At 36.5% G+C, this 22,246-nt stretch overlaps 1 protein-coding gene across 2 annotated transcripts in view; it reads left to right on the top strand.

The window, feature by feature from the left end:
- The window catches only part of KIF3A (kinesin family member 3A), a 68,178-nt gene that overhangs the window by 33,531 nt on the left and 12,401 nt on the right, over positions 1–22,246 (top strand). Inside the window, exons 6-13 of one of the 2 annotated variants that reach the window (XM_060177820.1) lie at positions 1,685–1,824; positions 2,738–2,935; positions 3,831–4,005; positions 10,795–10,893; positions 13,164–13,235; positions 18,108–18,264; positions 19,747–19,927; positions 21,670–21,780. In XM_060177820.1, the coding sequence (XP_060033803.1) occupies positions 1,685–1,824; positions 2,738–2,935; positions 3,831–4,005; positions 10,795–10,893; positions 13,164–13,235; positions 18,108–18,264; positions 19,747–19,927; positions 21,670–21,780 (1,133 nt within the window). The remainder of the gene's footprint in view (positions 1–1,684; positions 1,825–2,737; positions 2,936–3,830; positions 4,006–10,794; positions 10,894–13,163; positions 13,236–18,107; positions 18,265–19,746; positions 19,928–21,669; positions 21,781–22,246) is intronic. The other variant, XM_016186799.2, reaches the window with a different exon arrangement.

Raw genomic sequence — 22,246 nt, 5'->3', positions numbered from 1 at the left:
GCAGTGAAGCAGGTCTGCAGGTGTCTATCTTTCTTCCCCCCCCCCCCCCCCCCCCGTCTTCCCCTCCTCTCTCCATTTCTCTCTGTCCTGTCCAACAACGAACAACATCAACAATGGTAACAATGGTAATAATGATAATAACCACAACGAGGCTACAACAACAAGGGCAACAAAAGGGGGGAAAAGATGGCCTCCAAGAGCGGTGGATTCATGGTGGATTCATGGTGCAGGCACCGAGCCCAGCAATAACCCTGGAGGAAAAAAAAAAGCTGTATTTCAATAACAAGTGTCCTTTTCATGTTTAAATTCTAAAGTAAAAGCTTCCATGGAGAAGTTTTGCTGGGGACTGGGTGGTAGTGCACCTGGTTGAACACCCATGATAAAATGAGCAAGGACCCAGGGTTGAGCCTCACCTGCATGGGGGAAAGCTTTGTGAATGGTAAAGCAGAGCTACAGGTGTCTGTCTCTCTGTTTCTCTCCCTCTCTATCACGCCCCCTCCGTCTTGATTTTTGGCTGTCTCTATCCAATAATAAGTAAAAACAATTTAAAAAAGAGAAGTTCTGCATGAATGTGTAGTAAGAAGATGATGTTGATGCTGGATAAAATACAGTGTTTTAAAAAAGCTTAAGCAGGGCTCTGTGGCGCAATGGATAGTGGCATTGGACTTCTAGAGTAAAAATACTTAAGAATTAAGTATTTTTAGAACTTAAGAAACATTCAGTGCCTGATTATTGTAACAAACAAAACAGACTTTTTTCTTGGTTTATACAATATATTGCTGTTAGATACTTATACACATGTATTGTATTATATTTTTAATATATGTTAATTACTTTACAGAAATATAATCACATTGCTATATTCCTCTAATTTTTTTTAGTACTTGTTAGAGCTATCTTTTTTTTTAAGTCAATACAGATCTACTTTATTATTGAAAAGACTGTTTAGTAACCCGTAGTATGATTAACCCGTGTCTTACTGACAACCTGTAAGTGATTCTGTAATTCTAAAATTGATCAAGCACAGTTCTGTTGGTTGTTTTTGACCTCTCACTTTTTTACGAATACTGCATTAAGTATCTCTTACCAGCTAATGTGCATGTACAGGTATTTCTGTGGCTTAGTTTCCCAGAACATAATACTTTTCACAGACATCTGAATCAATAATATCTTCTGTGGGCGGGACAAGGAGTACTGTTGGCTGGGGATCAAACCCCTGGCCTTATACATGTGATGTGCTCTACCACAGAGATGCTTTCCACCAATACTTTTTCAAATTATTTAGCCTACTTTCATGTAAATTATCTAGTTTTTATTATCAAGTATGATTGAAATTGACCTCTTTTATATGAAAAACAGATTCTTTTTTTAAAAAGAATTTATTTATTTATTTATGAGAAAGATAGGAGGAGAGATAAAGAACCAGACATCACTCTGGTACATGTACTGCTGGGGATTGAACTTGGGATCTCATGCTTGAGAATCCAGTGCTTCATCCACTGCACCACCTCCAAGACCACCAGATTCTTTTGTTATAATAAACTGCCAGAAATTTCTAGTAATGGCATATATATATATCCGTTTATGATTAGCCATGCTCTGGCTTTTGACTGTGATGGAGTATTTAATTATTTTTAAAGGTACTCATTGTTATATGTCTAAAAGATTTTCTTCTTTTGTCAAGGATCTGTTGGTGCAACTAATATGAATGAACATAGTTCTCGTTCTCATGCCATCTTTACAATTACTATAGAATGCAGTGAAAAGGGCGTTGATGGAAACATGCATGTCAGAATGGGGAAGCTCCATCTTGTAGATCTTGCTGTAAGTAACAGGATACTATTTGATGAATAATTTTTGTGACTTCATTTTATTAATGAATAAAAATTCAGGTGAACTTGTGGAGAGCAGTCTGGAGAAATCTGAAGACTAGAAATGGACCTACCCTATGACCCTGCAATTCCTCTTCTGGGGCTATATCCTAAGGAACCAAATACACCTACCCAAAAAGATTTGTGTAAACCTCTGTTTATAGCAGCGCAATTTGTAATAGCCAAAACCTGGAAGCAGCCCAGGTGTCCAACAACAGATGAGTGCCTGAGAAAGTTGTGATACACACACACACACACACACACACACACACACACACACACACTACTCAGCTATTAAAAATGGTGAATTCATCCTCTTCACCTCATCTTAGATGGAGCTTGAAGGAATCGTATTAAGTGAGATAAGTCAGAAAGAGAAGGATGAATATGGGATGATCTCACTCATAGACAGAAGTTAAAAGTACTACCATGGCACTGGCCTGCCTTCTCTGGGCAGATGCCCTTACCAATGTGTCCTGGAACCCCACCTCCCCAGAGACCTACTCCACTAGGGAAAGGTTGGGAGTATGGATCGACCTGCCAACACCCATGTCCAGCAGAGAAACAATTACAGAAATGTGAATTTTACACCATTTTTAGGTTGTGTTTAACTTCTTGTGTATTATAGAATATATCTGAATTATACAGATTTTGGTAGTATAACGATCTCCTATATACTCATCACCATGCCTAAACAGTTGTCAATTATAGCCAGTCCTGTTTGATCTCTTCTGTCAGCCACTTCTTCCTTTCCTGTATATTTTTAAATGAATTTCAGATATCATAAATTTTTACTATCAATTTTTAACTCTGAGAAGAATATTATATATTTTTAATTTTAGATTTATATTTGTGCTTATTGCTAGGGTTCAGAAAGACAAGCCAAAACTGGAGCCACTGGACAGCGTCTAAAGGAAGCTACAAAAATCAATCTATCACTTTCCACCCTTGGTAATGTAATTTCTGCCCTGGTCGATGGAAAGAGCACTCATGTGCCTTATCGTAACTCTAAACTGACTCGTCTTCTTCAGGATTCTTTAGGAGGAAACTCAAAAACCATGATGGTAAGATTTAATTGGTTGTATAGTTACCCACCAGGCAAATATATATATTTGTATCTTTTTATGTGTGCCAGGATCTTCTGCATGTGCAATTCCCTGGTCCCAGTAGAACTCTTTTTCTTTTATTTTCAGAACTAGAGTAATAGACAGAGAAAGAGAGATACCATAGCACTACTTCACTGTTCATGGAGTGTGTCCCTTGGTGCTTCCCTCAAACCCTGGGTCCTTGTGTATGGTAAAGTCTGCACTTTGCCAGATGAGCTGCCTCTATGCCCTCATCACATAAAATTAGGATTCCTGTTAATGCTGATAACTCATATACATAACTTTTTAAACCTACTATTTTACTTTGGAAAAGATTTATTCATATACTAATGAGAGAGAGAGAGAATGTGAGAAAGTGGTCCGGGAGTTGGCACAGTGGTTGAGGCACTAGGCTCTCCAAGCATGAGGTCCCAAGTTTGGTCCCCGGCAGCACATGTACCAGAGTGATGGCTGGTTCTTTCTGTCCTCTCCTATCTTTCTCATAAATAAATAAATAAATTCTTAAAAAAAATAATGTGAGAAAAAGGGAGAAGAGAGTGAGACAGAGAGAGAGAACCAGAGTATTACTCTGGCACACAATACCAGGGGTCAGATTCAGGACTTCATACACTGAAGTCCAGTGTTCTCACAACTGTGCCAGCTCCCAGGCCACTTACTATTTTTTTGATTTGTAGTTTCACTTTTTCTAGTACTCCATGTAGCCCATAATGGTGTTTGGGAATTCATACAGTTGATGCCTTCGTTTTCAAAAAAGGCAGATAATTGTGATTCAGAATTCCTTTTGGTATATCAGTAATGATAGTATTAATTTTGTCTGTGTTAAATGTAATGTTTCATATTCCTTATTCATCAGTGTGCAAATATTGGGCCAGCAGATTACAATTATGATGAAACTATCAGCACATTACGGTATGCTAATCGCGCTAAGAATATTAAAAACAAAGCTAGAATTAATGAAGATCCAAAGGACGCATTGCTTCGTCAGTTTCAGAAAGAAATAGAAGAACTGAAAAAAAAACTTGAAGAAGGTAACTTTTTCTCAGAATATTAATCTTTTTTTTGTTAGTGATTTAATAATGATTAACAAGATTGTAGGATAAGAAGGGTACAGTTCCATATAATTCCCACCACTGGAGAGGTTCCCTATTCTTTAACCCCCTGAGAGTATGGACCAAAATTCTTATGGGGTGCAGAAGGTGGGAGGTTTGGCTTCTGTAATTGCTTCTCTACTGTAATTGGTATGTTAATCCATATCCCCAACCTGTTTCTGTCTTTCCCAAGTGGGGTGGGTGGGGCTCTGAGGTGGTGAGCTTCCAGTATACCTTGATGAGGTTGTCTGCCCAGGGAATTCAGGTTGACATCATGGTAGTGCCTGCAACTTGGTGGCTGCAAAGCATTAAGATATAAAGCAGAACAAATTGTTTAAAAAATAGGTACTCAAAAAGTAGGAATAGAGCATATGAGAATAGGGATCTTAGGGTGGAGAGAAGCTAGGAAGTCTATTTTAGTTGTGTTCCGAGAGGCCCATGACTTTGGTAACTTTTGCTTGAGCTTGATAGCTAACATGCAGGTTACCTAAAAATATTGTCTGGGAAGATGGTGTCAGAATTGAGAATAGGGCTAGAAAGCTGGATTAGGGGAGAGAGTAAAAATTTTGGGGAGCTCCCAAAATTGAAGAAAATATATAAATACAATTAACTGCTTACCCAATTAATCTGATATCGGACCCATATATATTTATATTTAGCACTGGAGCCTGGGGCAGTCCCTACCATTGTTACTTTGTAGTGAGGGCAAGGTCCTAGAGAGGCTCACAGTAGGGCTAATGATGATGTTCCTAGTGGGAGTGACCAGTGATTAGAGAGAGAGGAATATATTAGGTGTCTAGGCCCATCATATCTATGTGAGAATCCAAGGATTCTCTGTCTAGGGCCCCAGATGATGAGGTGGCCTGGTATTGACCAAAAAGGCATCATTAAGTGAGCCAGTCTCCTGCCCTTATCCAGCTTTTGTAGTCCTTTCTTTATCTGATGAGTTTAGATTTTCTCCCAGTTGTTACAGCATTGACTGTCATTTATTGTATTCAAACTGGTATTAGGTTTATGGGGTCTGGCCTCAAGTTAGGGAGGAAATACACCTTGGATTTTAGTGGGATCTAAGTTATAAGTTAACCTTAAGTTTTACTGCATTTACTTGTTTGATGATTCTAATAAAGATTGTCATAGGGAAGAGTATTAATCTTTAGGAGTCAGGCAGTGGCACAGCGGGTTAAGCGCATGTGGCGCAAAGTGCAAGGACCAGCATAGGGATCTCGGTTCAATCCCTCGGCTCCCCACCTGCAGGGGGGGTCGCTTCACACATGGTGAAGCAGATCTGCAGGTGTCTATCTTTCTCTCCCCCTATCTTCCTCTCCTCTCTCCATTTCTCTCTGTCCTATCTAACAAAGATGACATCAATAACAATAATGATAACTGCAACAACAATAAAAAACAAGAAGGGCAACAAAAGGGAAAATAAATAAAAAAGAGTATTAATCTTTATGTTGGCTAAAAATGTGTTGCTTAACTATGAAATGTTCTTGATAAAAAGCACATAATAAAAATTCTTTGAGCCTTTAGCATCAGCATTTGTAGAAATTGTTCTGCAAGGTAACTTAATGTTTTAGCACTTTTATATTAAGTGCAAATAAAATTACTTAATTTTGTATGTTGTTAAAAAAATTCATTAAATAGGGGCCCAAGAGGTGGTACAGTGAATAGAGTGCTGAACTTGAAAGCATGAGGTTCTGTATTTGATCCCTGACACCCCCTGTGCCAGGTGATGCTCTGGTTCTCTCTCCTTCATTGTCTTGTGCTAATAAATAAATCCAATATTTTAAAAAATCATTACATAGTAATGTGGGAGGTGGCACAGTGGATAAGCTGCTGGACTCTGAAGCATGAAGTCTTGAGTTCCATCATCTACAGCACATGTACCAGAATGATACTCTCCTCCTAGATCTCTTATTAATAAATGAATAAAATCTTAAAAAGAAGGAGAGAAAGAAAGGAAGGAAAAGAAAGAAAACTAATTGGAGTGACCCAGAAGGTGGCGCAGTGGATAAAGGATTGGACTCACAAGTATGAGGTCCTGAGTTTGGTCCCTGGCATCATGTTACTAGAGTATTACTCTGCCCCTCCCCTCAGAAATAAACCTTTTTTAAAAAGATCATTATATATTTTTATGGTGCTCCCATCACATAAATACATATTTCCACTGCTTCTGAGCTGTTTGAAGACCTTTTCATTAGAGTGAGAAATCAGTTATCATTCAGTGCTCAGCAATATCTTCAAGCTGAGAGTAGATCCTTTCTGGTAGATGAGTTTCCTTTGCATACTAGGTAAACAAAAGTATTCAAAATGTCCTCTTTCAATCTGTGGGGAAAATGGGAAGGTAATGCGAAATTCAGAGATGTTAAATCACAAACATTTGGAGCAGGTGCTGGTTCAATAAACTTGAATAAGATGACTGAAGAACTAAATTGTAACTTGGTGTTCTGAATGTGACCACTAGGTGGTATTTCATAGTTAGTGTGTTCAAAAGACAGTCTTTATTAGATATATGTATTAATGCTGAGCTTGTTCCTTTATTGAATTTATTTTTGTTAAAATAAGTAGTAAATTTAATACATAATAAAATTCACCATTTAAAAATCTATTAGTGGAGCCGGGTGGTGGTGCACCTGGTTGAGCGCACACATCACAGTGCACAAGGACCTGGGTTCAAGCCACCAGTCCCCACCTGCAGGGGGAAAGCTTTGTGAGTGGTGAAGCAGGGCTGCAGGTGTCTCTCTTTCCCTCTTTATCTCCGCCTTCCCTTTTGATGTCTGACTGTCTCTATCAAATAAAGATAACAAAAAAAAAACTGAAAAAATGTATTCATTATTTAATTGTGCTTTAAATATTTTAAAATTATAGGGTTATAGTTTTACACAGTACTTGGTTGTTATAAACACTGCTGCAGTGAACCTGGGGGTGCATATACCTTTTTGAATTTGAATTTTCATTGCTTTCAAAAAATGTACAGAAATGGAATTGCTGGATCAAGTGGTGGTTCTGTTTGCAAGCATTATTTTATTGTTCAGATTTCCCCAAGTTTGACCTTTAGAAGCTCCGTCCTCTTAGCTTGTTCCTGGTTGCCCTTTCTCCTTCTTCCCTTCCTTTACTTTCTCTCTTTCTTTCTTTTAATAACATTTATTAATGAGAAAGAGAACTAATATGTCACTCTAGCACATTCTTAATAAGCCTCTAACTGAGGCCTCATCCTGCAAGTCTAGTCCTACCAGCTGGACTTCTTTCCTTTTCCTCTCCTTTTCTCTTTCTCTCTTCCTATTTATTTATTTGTTTATTTATTTTAAACACTGCCCTACTATCTGGAGACACAAATCTCTTAGGCTCACTGTGTATTTTTCCTTATAATCATCTTTGGTGAGATTTCTTTCATTGGACAGTGGTATTTAGAATCTAGTATTTGGACATTAGAGATATTAACTGATTCATACCAGGTGTCATTGATTCTCAAACTAAAAAAAAACTTTTTTTTTTTGCCTCCAGGGTTATTGCTGGGGCTCCGTGCCTACACCATAAACCCACTGCTCCTGGAAGCTATTTTTTCCCCTTTTGTTGCCCTTGTTTTAGTCTTGTTGTGGCTATTATTATTGTTGTTGATGTTGTTGGATAGGACAGAGAAAAATGGAGAGAGGAGGGGAGACAGAGGGGGAGAGAAAGTCAGACACCTGCAGACCTGCTTCACTGCCTATGAAGCGACTCCCCTGCAGATGAGGAGCCGGGGGCTCAAACTGGGATCCTTACGCTGATCCTTCCACTAAAAACAAACATTTTTAAGGAATTCTTTCTCGCAACAATTTGTGATCTCTTCCTATTATTTACTTACACGTTCAGTTATTATCTCATTGTGATTTGTGTGAACCACACATTTAACTTCCTCTCCCCCATTACCTTTATTTTTCTAGAATTTCATATTTGAGTAATGGTATTTTTAAATAACTACTTTGAATGTAATATAGTATTAATGGATATTAATATAAAACACTTGATTTTTTTAAAAAATTAACTGTCTTTATACAAATAAGTACATTCTTAAAAAGTCTTCGTTTTTTTTAATTTTTTTTATTTTTTAATTTACTTATTCCCTTTTGTTGCCCTTGTTGTTTTATTGTTGTAGTTAGTATTGTTGTTGGATAGGACAGAGAGAAATGGAGAGAGGAGGGGAAGACAGAGAGGGGCAGAGAAAGATAGACACCTGCAGACCTGCTTCACCGCCTGTGAAGTGACTCCCCTGCAGGTGGGGAACCAGGGGCTCGAACCAGGATCCTTACGCTGGTCCTTGCGCTTTGCACCATGTGCTTAACCTGCTGTGCTACCGCTCAACTCCCCCAAAAGTCTTTTCATTTTAAAGTTAATTATTATCATTTTATTGGGATTAATTTTTGTAGTACCATTGGTGAGATACAGATGCGATTTCTCATACTAAATATCTATAAACCCTCCCTTTGTGCACCAGGACCCAAAGCCTCCCCAGCTTCCTCCCTCCTTCCCTCTTTTTTTTTTTTTTTGTCTCCAGGATTATTGTTGGGACTCAGTGCCTGCACTATGAATCTACTGCTCCTGGAGGCTATTTTTTCCTTTTTGTTGCCCTTGTTGTTTATCATCATTGTTGTTATTATTGTTATTGCTGTCATTGTTGTTAGATAAAACAGAGAGAAATTGCTTGTGTGGCGACCTCCTGCAGGTGGGGATTCCTACCATGTGCACTTAACCCTCTGTGCTGCTGCCCGGCCTCCCTCCCTCCTTGTCTACTCCTTCAGAGTACTGTGCTTTGGTGTAGTAAGCCATATCCTGCTAAAGTTTTACTTCGTGTTTTCTCTTTCTGTCCTTGTTTCTTAAATTTCATCTGAATGAGATCATCCAGAATTTATCCTTCTCTTTTTGGCTTATCTCACTTGACATGATTCCTTCAAGTTCCATCCTATGATATGGTCCTAAAAATGGAATCACTGTGTCAGATAAGTTCTTACCCACCCCCTCAGCACCAGGGTTTGAGCCCAAGCCTTGTACTTGTTCTTTACTGCTGAGTCACCTCCCTGCCCCAATTTTTATATTTTTTCTTTCATCATTTTATGGGAGGGGGGTGTTAACGGTTTATAGTGCAGTTGTTGACACATGGGTATAATTTCTCATCGCCTTATAATAGGTGTCTGCAAAACACTCTTGTCCCCAACTTAGGTTCCTTTTCTGCCATCATGTACCAATACCCAGAATCCTCCCCTGTTTCCTCTCTGCCCTTACATATCAATGGGAGAGAGGCACCAACGCATTACTGTATCCTCCATGGAGTTTCATTGTGTGGGTTTTTTTTTGTTTGTTTGTTTTGCTTTTTTTGTTTGTTTTTGGTGTGTGCTCTCATGTGGTGCCCAGAACCTCATGCATGGAAGGTATGCACTCTGCCAGCTGAGTCACTTCCTTTGTTAGAACAGTTATTTTATAGTAGGTCTTAAGAAATAAGCTGATGACCCTACCAATGAGTTCTGGAGCCCCGCTTCCCCATAGCCCTGCCCCACTAGGGAAAGAGAGAGACAGGCTGGGAGTATGGATCGACCTGTCAATGCCCATGTTCAGTGGGAAAGCAATTACAAAAGCCAGACCTTCCACCTTCTGTACCCCATAATGAGCCTGCATCCATGCTCCCAGAGGGATAAAGAATAGGAAAGCTATCAGGGGAGGGGATGGGATACGGAGATCTGGTGGTGGTAATTGTGTGGAGTTGTACCTCTGTTGTTTTATTGTTTTTGGCGTTGTTGGATAGGACAGAGAGAAATGGAGAGAGGAGGGGAAGACAGGAGGGAGAGAAAGACAGACACCTTCAGACCTGCTTCACTACTTGTGAAGCAACTCCCCCAGGGGCTAGATCCAGATCCTTACATGGGTCCTTGCGCTTTGCACCACGTGCACTTAACCCACCACGCTACCACCCGACTCCTAACATTTAGTATATATATATATATATATATATATATATATATATATATATATATATATATATATATATATACACACACACACACACACACATATATACATATATATATAGAGAACTATACTTAAATCTTTGAAATTTTAAATTATTTATTTATTTTCCCTTTTGTTGCCCTTTTTTTTTTTTTTTGTTGTAATTGATGTGATTGTTGGATAAGACAGAAATGGAGAAAGGAGGGGAAGACAGAGACAGGGAGAAGACAGAGGGGGAGAGAAAGATAGACACCTGCAGACCTGCTTCACTGCCTGTGAAGTGACTCCCCTACAGGTGAGGAGCCGGGGGCTCGAACTGGGATCCTTAGTTGATCCTTGTGCTTAACCTGGGGCGCTACCGCCCGACTCCCAAATCTTTGAAATTTTAAGTGGATTAGAACTTAGCTGCTAGTTAGACAATTTAAAAATAAAACCCTTGTACAGCATATCTTTTCGTTGAGCATGTCTGATCTGTATAGGAATATTAAGTAAACTTTGCTGCAGTAAAAGCTTAATAAGGTTGATATAGGGTGGGAGTATAGCATAATGGTTATGCAAAGAGACTTTCATGCCTGAGGCTCTCAAGTCCCAGGTTCAATCCCCCACACCGCCATAAGCCAGAGCTGAGCAGTGCTCTGGTAAAAAAAAAAAAAAAAAAAAAAAAAAAAAAAAAAAAGTTGATATAAATGTTCCTTAAATAGCCAGTAACCTGCTGTGGAGTAAATTCATTTTGTCACATTTTTATTCCAGGGGAAGAAATATCAGGCTCTGATATCAGTGGCTCAGAGGAAGATGATGAAGAAGAGGGGGAGGTTGGAGAAGATGGAGAGAAAAGGAAAAAAAGGAGGGGTAAGATCTTTTTAGTGTTCTGGAAATTAACTGAGATTGCTACCTCACGTTGTTTTAACATTTCTAAGGTAGTTGAGTACATGCTTTTAATTTGATATTTTTAGTTGTGGTAGCAGTTTGAACACAGGAAGTAGTCCACATATACTTAGCTCTGATTATTCCTCCTATTTATAGCTAAATAGAATATCACATATTTATGGAATTTAAAATTGTCAAATTTTATGTAGTTGATAATGCCACTAAAATTCATATAGCATTTTAATTTATGTAAATATTTCTTCCTATGCAAATATAATTTTTATAGGCAACAAGGCTAGTGAACTTTTCTCTGCTATGATTTGATTTTAAAAGTTAATTGGGGAGTCGCATGGTAGCGCAGCAGGTTAAGCACAGGTGTCAAAGTGCAAGGACCTGCGGAAGGAACCCGGTTCGAGCCCCTGGCTCCCCACCTGCAGGGGAGTCGCTTCACAGGCGGTGAAGCAGGTCTGCAGGTGTCTCTCTTTCTCTCCCCCCTCTGTCTTCCCCATCTCTCTCCATTTCTCTCTGTCCTATGCAACAACGACGACATCAACAACAATAAAACAAGGCACCAAAAGGGAATAAATAAATTTTTTTTAAGAATTAAATAAATAAATAAAAGTTAATTGAATTTTTAACTAAGAAATTTATATGTGGATTCTTCTTTTTTATTTTTCTTTTTTTTAATTGCCTCCAGATTTATTGCTAGAGCTTGGTGTCAGGACTATAAATCCACTGCTCCTGGCAGCCATTTTTCCTCTTATTTTTCTTTCTAATTTATATTAGGATAGAGAGAAATTGAGAGAGGATAAAGAGAAAGGGAGAGAAAGATAGACACCTGCAAACCTGCTTCACTGCTTGTGCAGGTGGGGAGTGGGGGCTCGAACCCAGGTTCTGGTGCTTAGTTATATTTGCGCATAACCGGGTGTGCCACCACCCAGCCCCCTGTGGATTCTTTTTTTTATTTAATTTTTTATATGCTGTATTCACATTTCAAACCTAAGCCTGTGTATGTAGTATGTATGCATATATATGTACATACACACACACACACACTTTCACCAAGGTTATCACAGTTATGGGCATTTATTACCAAGTGTGAATTAGGTCTGTTTATTGTGACAAAGATATAGGTAATATACAAAAGAGAAATTACAGTGGCCTATATTCATATTTTTTTTACCTTAAATATTATTTCAGAACTCTCTTCCATTAATGTGGATCATTGTTTTTAAGCTGGTACATATTTTGCTTGTCTTATAAAAATGATCTTGCTGGAAATAAGCCGTTATTGATTATTTAGAAGTGTCAAATTTAAAAACTATAAGAATTTTATAACTTTGAAAATAAGGAAAATATGATTAGAAGAGTTGGCAAAATATAGTCTGCTGACCAAACCTGGCCCTCTACCTAGTTTTGTGAATAGAATTACATTAAATAGCCATGCTCATTTATTCACATGTAGTTTGTGCCTGTTTTCATGTGGAACTGCATGGCCTGCAAAGCTAAAGCGCTTATTTTCTGTCTCATTACAGAAAATGTTTGCTGACCCCTAATTTAGAGAGATGATTTTGTGTTCATACCTATTTTTTCACTGAGTAAAACAATCTAAATAGATGGTAGGTTTGTTAAAATAGTATTCTCAGTAGAAAAGACATTATCACTTAATATATTAAAATATTTAATAGCAACTACATTCCTTCTAGACTTAGAAATTTAATTTTTTTTAGTGAGCCTTTCAGAGTTTTGTCACAAAAACTGTAAACATATACAATTATTTCTGGTAATTCGATAATTTAGAGGGAAAAGAATGAGATTGGAGACAAACCAATCTGTATAATGTAGGTTAATTAATCATTCCTATAATTTTTATTGTGCATTACTTTAAATTTTAAAATTCAGTTCCTTTAACTTATCAGCCTAATTTAAGTAAACTTAATTGTTAATAAATGATTTATTATTCATTCTTGTTATTTCAACCCTGTAAATTACTTTTTAGGGGAATAGTCTAGTTTTCATCTGTAAGTATTTAAGGGAATAGTTCCAAATTCCCCTATCCTTAACTTTATAAAATAGAACATTGCCTATCCTACCAAGACTGGGCTTAAGGGGAAAAGGTTTTGATTTTTTAATATAAAGCTCAATTATCCTTTATATTCTTCCTCTGGAACTGAATTTTTCTCTAATGTATGTGTGCTTTTCTTGTATCCTCTTTCTTTGGTTCCCTCTGGGTTCATTTCTTTGTCTTCCAGGCAGTAGCAGCAGCAGTAGTTCAGACTCCACATGTTCTGTCATAGAGAAACCTCTGGATAAGTTCTTACCTAGTGAGTGGTAGCTCTTAAATTCTCTAATAGAGCTTTGGCTTTTTCATAACCCATGAGCTTCATTTGAGAACTGCTGTACCACTCCCTGTCGTTACTTAAAAAATAAAAACAAACAAACAAACACAAAACAACAAAAAATAAAACCAAATGTGTTGGACTTCTCACTAGAATAAAGCATGCAATTTTTCAAACACACCTCATCATTGCTTCAAATTGATTACAGTTGTTAAAACATATGCATCCGCTATGTTTGACACAATGGAAGAGAGATTCATGCTTTTGCAGTTGAGATAATGTAAAGAGAGCAAGTAAGCTGTATAAAATAATAATTCTTTGGTATTTTTAGATTCTTGGTTAGTTGGTTTAATGATAAATTTCTAATGTGGTCAGTATGAGACATGTAATAACTAATATTATATTTCTAAAAGCATCAATTATATTTGGAAGTACACCAGTATCCATTATAACATGTCTTAAAATTATATAAAGATTTCATATTTTGTGATCGTGGTGCAATGGATAAAGCATTGGGTTCTCAGGCATGAGGTCCTGAGTTCAATCCCCGGCAGCACATGTACCAGAGTGATGTCTGGTTCTTTCCCTCTGTCCTCCTATCTTTCTCACTAATAAACAAAAACAAACAAACAAAAAGATTTCATATTTTGGTGTCCAGTCCTTAAGGGTAGCTTTAGATCAAAAGCTCCCAGTAAGGAAATATTTATAAAGTTTGAAGTAAGTAAAGGTAAATTGAATAATATTTTTATCTCAGATATTCATTTATTCCTGTTTCTAAATTACCTGATTGATTTTGAAAAGTATTCTAAAAGGTTATGGCTAGAGAATTCAAAGCCATGAGAAGATGGATTTGTAGGACTTATCTAGACTATAAACTTAAAGGCTTTTTTCTTAAACCTTAATTAAATTAAGTTGAAAGTATTAATTTAATTTTGTTTTCAGAAGGGCATTGATGCTCTCTCCTAACTTGCAGCTTACTGCCTTTTAAAGCATTATCTATATACTTAACCCTTTCCAAAGCTAATAAAAACAAGTGGTTGTTGTCCTTATGTTTTTAGTTTTCTAAAGTAGGATTTCTAAGTATAATAAGATTTGCTTTCTCTATTAACAATTCTGATATTTTACCAAAATATTGACTTTAGAGGAGAACTTATAAATATTTTATATTGTTTTAGAATCTAGACCCAGGTATTGTTTTGTATTATAAACTGAAATATGAGAAAATCTGATTGGGAGACATTATAATTGAATTTCATGCTTTAAAAATTACATTAAACCTTAGACTATTACATGAAATTCTGTTATGAAATTAGTTTTACTTTGTTCAGTTCAGGCAGTTTAAGTTTAAGTTACCTAGCACATATGTTAAATTCTTTTGTTTTGTTGTGTTGTGGGTATGTTGGTGAAATGAAGAGATGTTTGTCTCAGCATGTGGTTGCTGAATGTGACTTGTATGTACCTTCCCTTTTAAAAATGTGAATGGCTATTATTGACATGTTCTTTGCTTGTATCATTTACTTTTATAGAATCATTATAATTACCATAATTCTCTATTCATAAATTGAATGCAATTTGTTATGCAGGTGTACGTCACTTTATGCAATTTTTTTTTTCCTGGAAAAAAAAGCTTTTAAGTCAACTGTACTGGAGTCTTCATTAAATGTTTTGATTATCAGTTAATAATTGTAAACTACTGTAATCTGTTTAGTTTGTTGAGTTGTGTTGGATTTTCATAAAGAGGTGCACACCTGTAATAAATTCTTACGTCTGATAGCACATTGAATTGAAAATAAACTATTTGAATTTGCTACCCATGCCATACTAATTTTTTTAATTGACTAAGTTTTCTGTTTTTCCCTTTTAGATTAACTCCCAATCTTAGCAGGTTTCCAATTCCATGACTACTATTAGTATAGCCATATGGTAGTGAGCTATTAGATTTACTGGAGTTTGGGGGTCAACTGACCTCTATAGATTGATTTGAATTGTAACTTTAGACTAAATTAATCTTACCTTTGCTTAACTTTCATCTTTGATTATGTTGAATATGCTTTTATGTATTATAATAGCTTGTTTCAGTTTTGGTAATGATTTTATTTTTATAGTTCTATACTTATACTGTAAATGAATGCTTTCATACATTTTTCTTTGTTTTACACAAGAAATAATGTTTTTCTTTTTTTCTCTTCACCTCTGTGCATATGCTTCCTGTCTGCGATTTGTTTACTACTTCTATTGAAAGATCAAGCAGGTTGGTGTGATTGATTTGCACTCCACGTGTCCAATTACTTAAGCTATAAAGAACTTTGTTATTTAACCACATAATATTTTTAAAATTTAATAATTTTTATAAGGTAAGTATCTTTTTCATTAAAAAACTTTCAATTTTAAATTTTAAAAGATTTCCTTTTTCTTAAATTCTCAAAAACCCTGTAATAAAGAAATAACAGAAATAAATAATTTCATATCAAGAATATCCCTTTTTTTTTTTCCTAAAGTCGGATTCAAATATTTGGTTACTTATGTTCATGTAGTAAGTTGAGATCAATTAGCACTTCCCTCAAAATTATTTCTCTTACTTCACTTGCCCAAGTTCACCTTTATAGTTATGGTGAGAGCACGTGGCAAAGTGGCAAAAGGCTATTAAAAATACTCTTGCTCTTATTTTAATTTAATTAAATGCTCCATGACATTAATTTTTTAAAGATTCTTTTACCTGAAAAATTTGTGCTGAATTAGCAGGATTTTGTTTGGTTTAGTTAATTTAGATTTTTTTTTTTTTAGAATCATATAAAAATGACTTTCAGTGAAGCCACACTTTTAGATGCCTGATTAGAAGAGTTGGTACATATTCATATTTAGCTTAAATATTTTTTAGAGAGAATAATTTGTCACAGTAATTCTGGCTAAAAAAATATGTTACTTAAATATTAGACTTTGAAGCTGAACTTAACTATATACGTGAACATCTTTACAAAAATGTTATAAGAGCACAAAATTTTTGCTGGTGAAACTTCACTGGAAAATATTATTACCAAATGGTTTTAAATGCAATTCATAGTAGCATTTTATCACTAGATATGAGCTTTCATTTTCCTACATATAAAATCTTTTTGCTCCCTCTTAATAAATTTGGGAACAGTTCTTAACGTTAAAAACACAGTTAGGACCCTAGATGTCTAAAAAAGTGTACATAATTTCTCTTTATACTAGTATTAATATTACATAGTTATTTTTGTTCTTAGCATATTTCTTTAAATACTTGTAATTCTGAGGCAGGAAGGAATTTACAAATTTTAATGCATGTACCTGCTTCATACCTGAATGTTTATTTACATTTACACCTCAAATTTCTAGGAAGTAGTATTACCAATGAGAAAGCTTTTCTACAAACTTATGGAGAATGGAAGTTAGTTTATTTAAAAAAATTTTTTTAACAGTATAATTTAGAGGATTCAGTATAGGTTACTAATGCTAGAGAAAGAATCATGTCTCCATCCTGACTTTTGGAATGCAATGAATCACACCACACCAAAGCATGGATTTGGATCGGTACTTTTATTTACTTTTGTTTAACTTTTTGTTTTGTGGCTTACATTTGCTTTGGACTTTATATTACTATAGAAATGAAAGATGTATTTAAACCGTGGATTTTTTCATTTAATTTTATCCTAAAGATTTAAAGCCTATGAATGATTCTTCATTTCATTGTTCCTGAAAGAAAGAATATTCTCAGATACATGTCTTCATTATCTTTGGATCTCTTCCCTTACTACAGGAGGTTAGCTTTTGGTTGGAGACATTAGCAATTTATAAACTATTTTGTTTTGTACTCTTCTGTGGTCCTTCTGAAAGGAAGTTCATTAAGAATGAGAAAATACTTTCAGGAGAGCATGAGACCAGTTCTACGAAAAGTTTGATCATTTTTCTGAAGGAAAGTATGTTTCAAAGAAATTGCATTACGGGAAATGAATTATCTTTGATTCAGTTTCATAACCAGTTTAATAAGCTTTTTTTACATTTTAATTTTTTTCATTGTAATTTTGTGATTTTGAAATTCATTTGGTCATCTTTTATCAAACACCTGCATATATGTGCAATACTATGCTAGATGTTGTAACTAAAATAATCAATTGGAAGCTGTAGTCACAGCTTTATTATTTAGTAGAATTTCTACTTATCTTTGATACTGGCATTTTAATTAGACTTAGGGTGCTGAGTTTGAAATAATGAGTTATTGTAGTTGTTTAAGATATGATATATTATGACTGCTCAGCAATGCTAAGATGTCTGGTTAATTACTAGCAACTATTATATGATTAATATACAATTTATCCCCTCAAACACATACTACAAATAAAATATTTTCAAGTAATTCTATTAAATAAATTTTTAGAAAGACTGCCAGTATATATATTAAGAACTTCTTGCCTTCATTTCTGCCTGATATTTTTATCTGTATTCTGTAATTTTATTCTAGTTATCAGAAAAAATGCTTTTAGTTATATTTTTTACCTTTTATATTACTTGAGGACATTCAGATATTTGCTTCTTTATTTGTTTGGTTTTCCTATTCATCTTTTTCTTTTTTCTCCTGCTCATCTATTTTACTTCTTTTTACTTGCTTTTGCTCTTAGTTATTACTGACAGTTGGATAGTAGCTTAGATTTAGCAACTAGTTAAAATTTCTTCGGAAACATTAAAAATAGGAAAATTGTTCATTTAGTTTCCTTAAAATGTTGATATCTGATTTTACATAATTGAGGAATGTATCATATTGAAGATAACTTAAGATAACTTATACAAGTCTGCAACATTGATTCTAGAGTGACTATTGTCATTAAATGACTCAAATAGGTAAAAAGAAAGTTTCTCCAGACAAGATGATTGAAATGCAAGCAAAAATTGATGAGGAGAGAAAAGCACTTGAAACAAAACTTGACATGGAAGAAGAAGAAAGGAATAAGGCTAGAGCTGAATTAGAGAAACGGGAAAAAGATCTTCTTAAAGCCCAGTGAGTACTTCCAAGTTAAGATGGATTCATGATTAAACTTCTAATTTTGTTTTTTGGATATGTAAGTTAGAAACTTGAATAGTACTTTAAAAACTTGATTTTTGTCCCCTGGAGGCCCTTTATTTTTTTTAAAATTTTTTATTTGTGAAAAGGAAACATTGACTAAACCATAGAATAAGAGGGGTACAGCTTCACACAATTCCCACCACCAGACCTCCGTTTAATATACCAACCCCTCCCCTGATAGCTTTCCTATTCTTTAACCCTCTGGGAGTATGGACCCAAGATCATTGTGGGATGCAGAAGGTGGAAGGTCTGGCTTCTGTAATTGCTTCCCTGCTGAACATGGGCGTTGACAGGTCGATCCATACTCCCAGCCTGTCTCTCTCCTTCCCTAGTCGGGAAGGGCTCTGGGGAAGTGGAGCTCCAAGGCACATTGGTGGGGTTGTCTGTCCAGGGAAGTCTGGTCGCTAGCATCTGGAACCTGGTGGCTGAAAAGAGAGTTAATATACAAAGCCAAGCAAACTGTTGGACAAGTATGGACCTAAAGGCTGGAATAGTGCACGTGAAGTGTTGCGGGGGGGGTCCTCCATTTTGTAGATAGGTAGTAGGCATATTTTAGTTATATTCCAAAGGAGGCCCTTTATTTTTAATGTAGAGTTGTGAGTTAACCTAGGGCCTCACCACCAAGTGACTTTCTTATTCAATTTTATGTTCTTTTTTGAGGAGGGAGGGGACTAGAGCTTCACTTCACCATCCATGGAGCTCCTCTATTGGTAGTCATGTTACTCATCTGTGGTGCTGGGTCTTGAGCCCTGGGCCTCTTGTGTTGTTTTCGCCGGGTTATGTTGTTTTCGCCGGGCTGGCTTCACGGGCGGGTAACAGATGACCAGGGACTCATGGTTGAGCTGTAGGCAGTATCTCTTTATTCATGCAGGACACAGCACAATCTAAGCTGAGCTAAGCTAAACTAAAGGTAAGGTAAAACTCACAATGCTGTCTTTATATATACTTGCCAAGTAGGGTGGAAACAGGATGTGACATAGAGAGGGTGGAGAGAAAAGTGACTGGTGAAAATCAGAGTGTGACAAGGAGGGGGTGGAGCAGGCGAGAATCCTATTACTGAACCACCAATGCCCTGGAGGGAGTGCTTTATGTAAATGTAAAAGTGATTTATGTAAATAGACCAAAGCTTTGAATGGGATTAAATCTATCCCTATATAGGCATATGGTTAAGCAGAAGCCAGGGGGAGCTGGCATACTATCCAACACTCTGGTATAGGAAAGTATGCACTCTACCAAGTAAATCTCTTGTCCCCATTGTGTAGCTGTTTTGTTTGTTTGTTTTGTTTTTTAAATAGAAGGTTTCATTGTATGTGGTATGTTTACATATAGTTCCTAAAATTTTACACTTAAATTTCTGAAAATGATAGGATAGTGGGTGATCAGTGGATTTAAAAGTATTCACATGTTAATTGATAGACAAGAGCATCAGACTTTGCTGGAGAAATTATCTGCACTGGAGAAGAAAGTAATTGTTGGTGGTGTTGATTTATTGGCAAAAGCTGAGGAACAAGAGAAACTTCTTGAAGAATCTAATATGGAATTGGAAGAAAGGAGGAAAAGGGCAGAACAGCTTCGCAGAGAACTCGAGGAAAAAGAGGTAATGTGACTTGTTGATTGACGCTTTGCTAAAGATGCTCATTTTTTTCTAGTGAACTAAATGCCAATAATCAGTGAAAATTTAAAGTAGCACTGTGGATTTCTTTGAAAGATAATGCAACTGATCCTCAAAGAAGGACTAGGGAAACCAACCCAATGCAATAGGAAATTCATGTATAACTTCTAACTCTCCCAGAACTTAACTATCAATAACTGTCTGTTGACCAAAAAGCCTTACCAGCAACATAAACTAGCACTTATTTATTTTTGTTTTCCAGAGCACTGCTTAGCTCTGGCTTATGGTGGTGCTTGGAACTGTTTTTTGGTTTTTTTTTTGTTTTTTTTTTAAATTTTTTATTTATAAAAAAGAGACACTCACAGAAAACCCCATAGGATAAGAGGGGTACCACTCCACACAATTCCAACCACCAGAACTCCATATCCAATCCCCTCCCCTGATAGCTTCCTTATTCTTTATCCCTCTGGGAGTATGGACCCAGGGTCATTATGGGGTGCAGAAGGTGGAAGGTCTGGCTTCTGTAACTGCTTCCCTGCTGAACATGGGCATTGGCAGGTGGATCCATACTCCCAGCCTGTCTCTTTCTTTCCCTAGTGGGGCAGGACTATGGGGAAACGGGCCTCCAGGACACATTGGTGGGGTTGTCTGCCCAGGGAAGTGCAACTGCCATCATGGTAGCATCTGGAACCTGGTGGCTAAAAGAAGAGTTAACATATAAACCCAAACAAATTATTGACTAATCATGAACCTAAAGGCTGGAATAGTACAGATGAAGATTTGGGAGTCTCTGTTTTGTGGATAGCTAGTAGGCCTATTTTAGTTATATTCCAAAGGGCCCAGGACTATACTAGTTTTGTTGTTGTTGTTTGTTTTGTTTTTCTGAGCTTTTCATCTGATATGCAGGTGGATCCAAGTTATTGTCTGGAGAGATGATGCCATGGCTGGAAAAAGGGCTAGAAAGCTGGATCAAGGAAGAGATTAGCTCCCAAATATGGGAAAGTTGTATAAATATTGTTGACTGTAAACCCCATCAACTTGATCTGACCTGGGGCCCATATTTCAGCTTAGGAACCTATGTAGCCTATGTAGCATCCCTGTAGATCTGAGCTCACATTCTGTGGTCATGAGTAGGAATATTGCAAGCTGCCCCAATTTCAGGACCCATCTTCTTCAGGTGGCAGATAGTATGTTGTCCAGCCTCCCTTCGGAGGATAGAAGATTTTCTACCGTTGTTGATCTACATTGAGGGCAAGGAGCCCTAGTCGGGGAGTCCTGAGATTTCCAAATAGACATGATGGGCCTAGACCTCAAATAGATCCCTCTCTCCATTGCTACCAGCCATCTCTATCAGGAACAACACAATAGACCCCTTTGTGGGCCCCCATAGGTACTTGGGATTAAACCTGATTCCTGGAGCCTTTCAGCATAACCACTGTGCTGATTTCTCAGCTCCCCAGCACTTATTTGTTATGTTTTATAATCTGTATTCTTAATGTAAAGTAATGGAGAAATGAAAATGTTATTAAAGTCCTAAGTGGATGATCATGAAGATTTTCATCCTTGTCATTTTCATGCTGAGGAAGCTCAAGAGGAAGAAGTAGAAGTGGAAGTATCTGTGGACTATTTATGGTTCAACTGTAGTTGCTAAACATTTATATCATTTGTTAGATAACTAATGATTTAGAGAAGACAGTTATCCTGAAGATTGTAACTTTTTGTCATAGCAAGAACGCTTGGATATTGAAGAAAAATATACCAGTTTACAAGAGGAAGCACAAGGAAAGACCAAGAAATTAAAAAAAGTTTGGACTATGCTGATGGCTGCAAAGTCAGAGGTTAGTCTCTAAAAATTGCTTGCTAATATGGTTCTGATTTTTTAAAAAATAACATTTTAATTAGTTATGATTAAGATTTCTAGGAGTCATAAGGTATTCAAAGAAATGAAACATTTCTATTGAGTGGCTGGAAAAGTCAAGATGCATTTTTTATTATCTTTATTTATTGGATAGAGATAGCCAGAAATTGAGAGGAAGGGGGAAACAGAGAGGGAGTAAAACAAAGAGATACCTGCAGCACTGCTTCACCACTTGTGAAGCTTTCCTCCTACAGGTGGGGACCAAGGGCTCTAATCCAGGTCCTTACACATTCTAACATGTTTGCTCACCGAGGTGCCCCACCACCCAGCTACTCATTTTTTTTTTTTTAATTTTTTATTTAAGAAAGGATTAGTGAACAAAAGCATAAGGTAGGAGGGGTACAACTCCACACAATTCCCACCACCCAATCCCCATAACCCACCCC

Source organism: Erinaceus europaeus, chromosome 2 (genome assembly GCF_950295315.1).
Source record: "Erinaceus europaeus chromosome 2, mEriEur2.1, whole genome shotgun sequence".
NCBI classification, from domain to species: domain Eukaryota; kingdom Metazoa; phylum Chordata; class Mammalia; order Eulipotyphla; family Erinaceidae; genus Erinaceus; species Erinaceus europaeus.
Note: the sequence above shows the minus strand (reverse complement) of the source record. Positions and strands in the feature narration are given on the sequence as shown.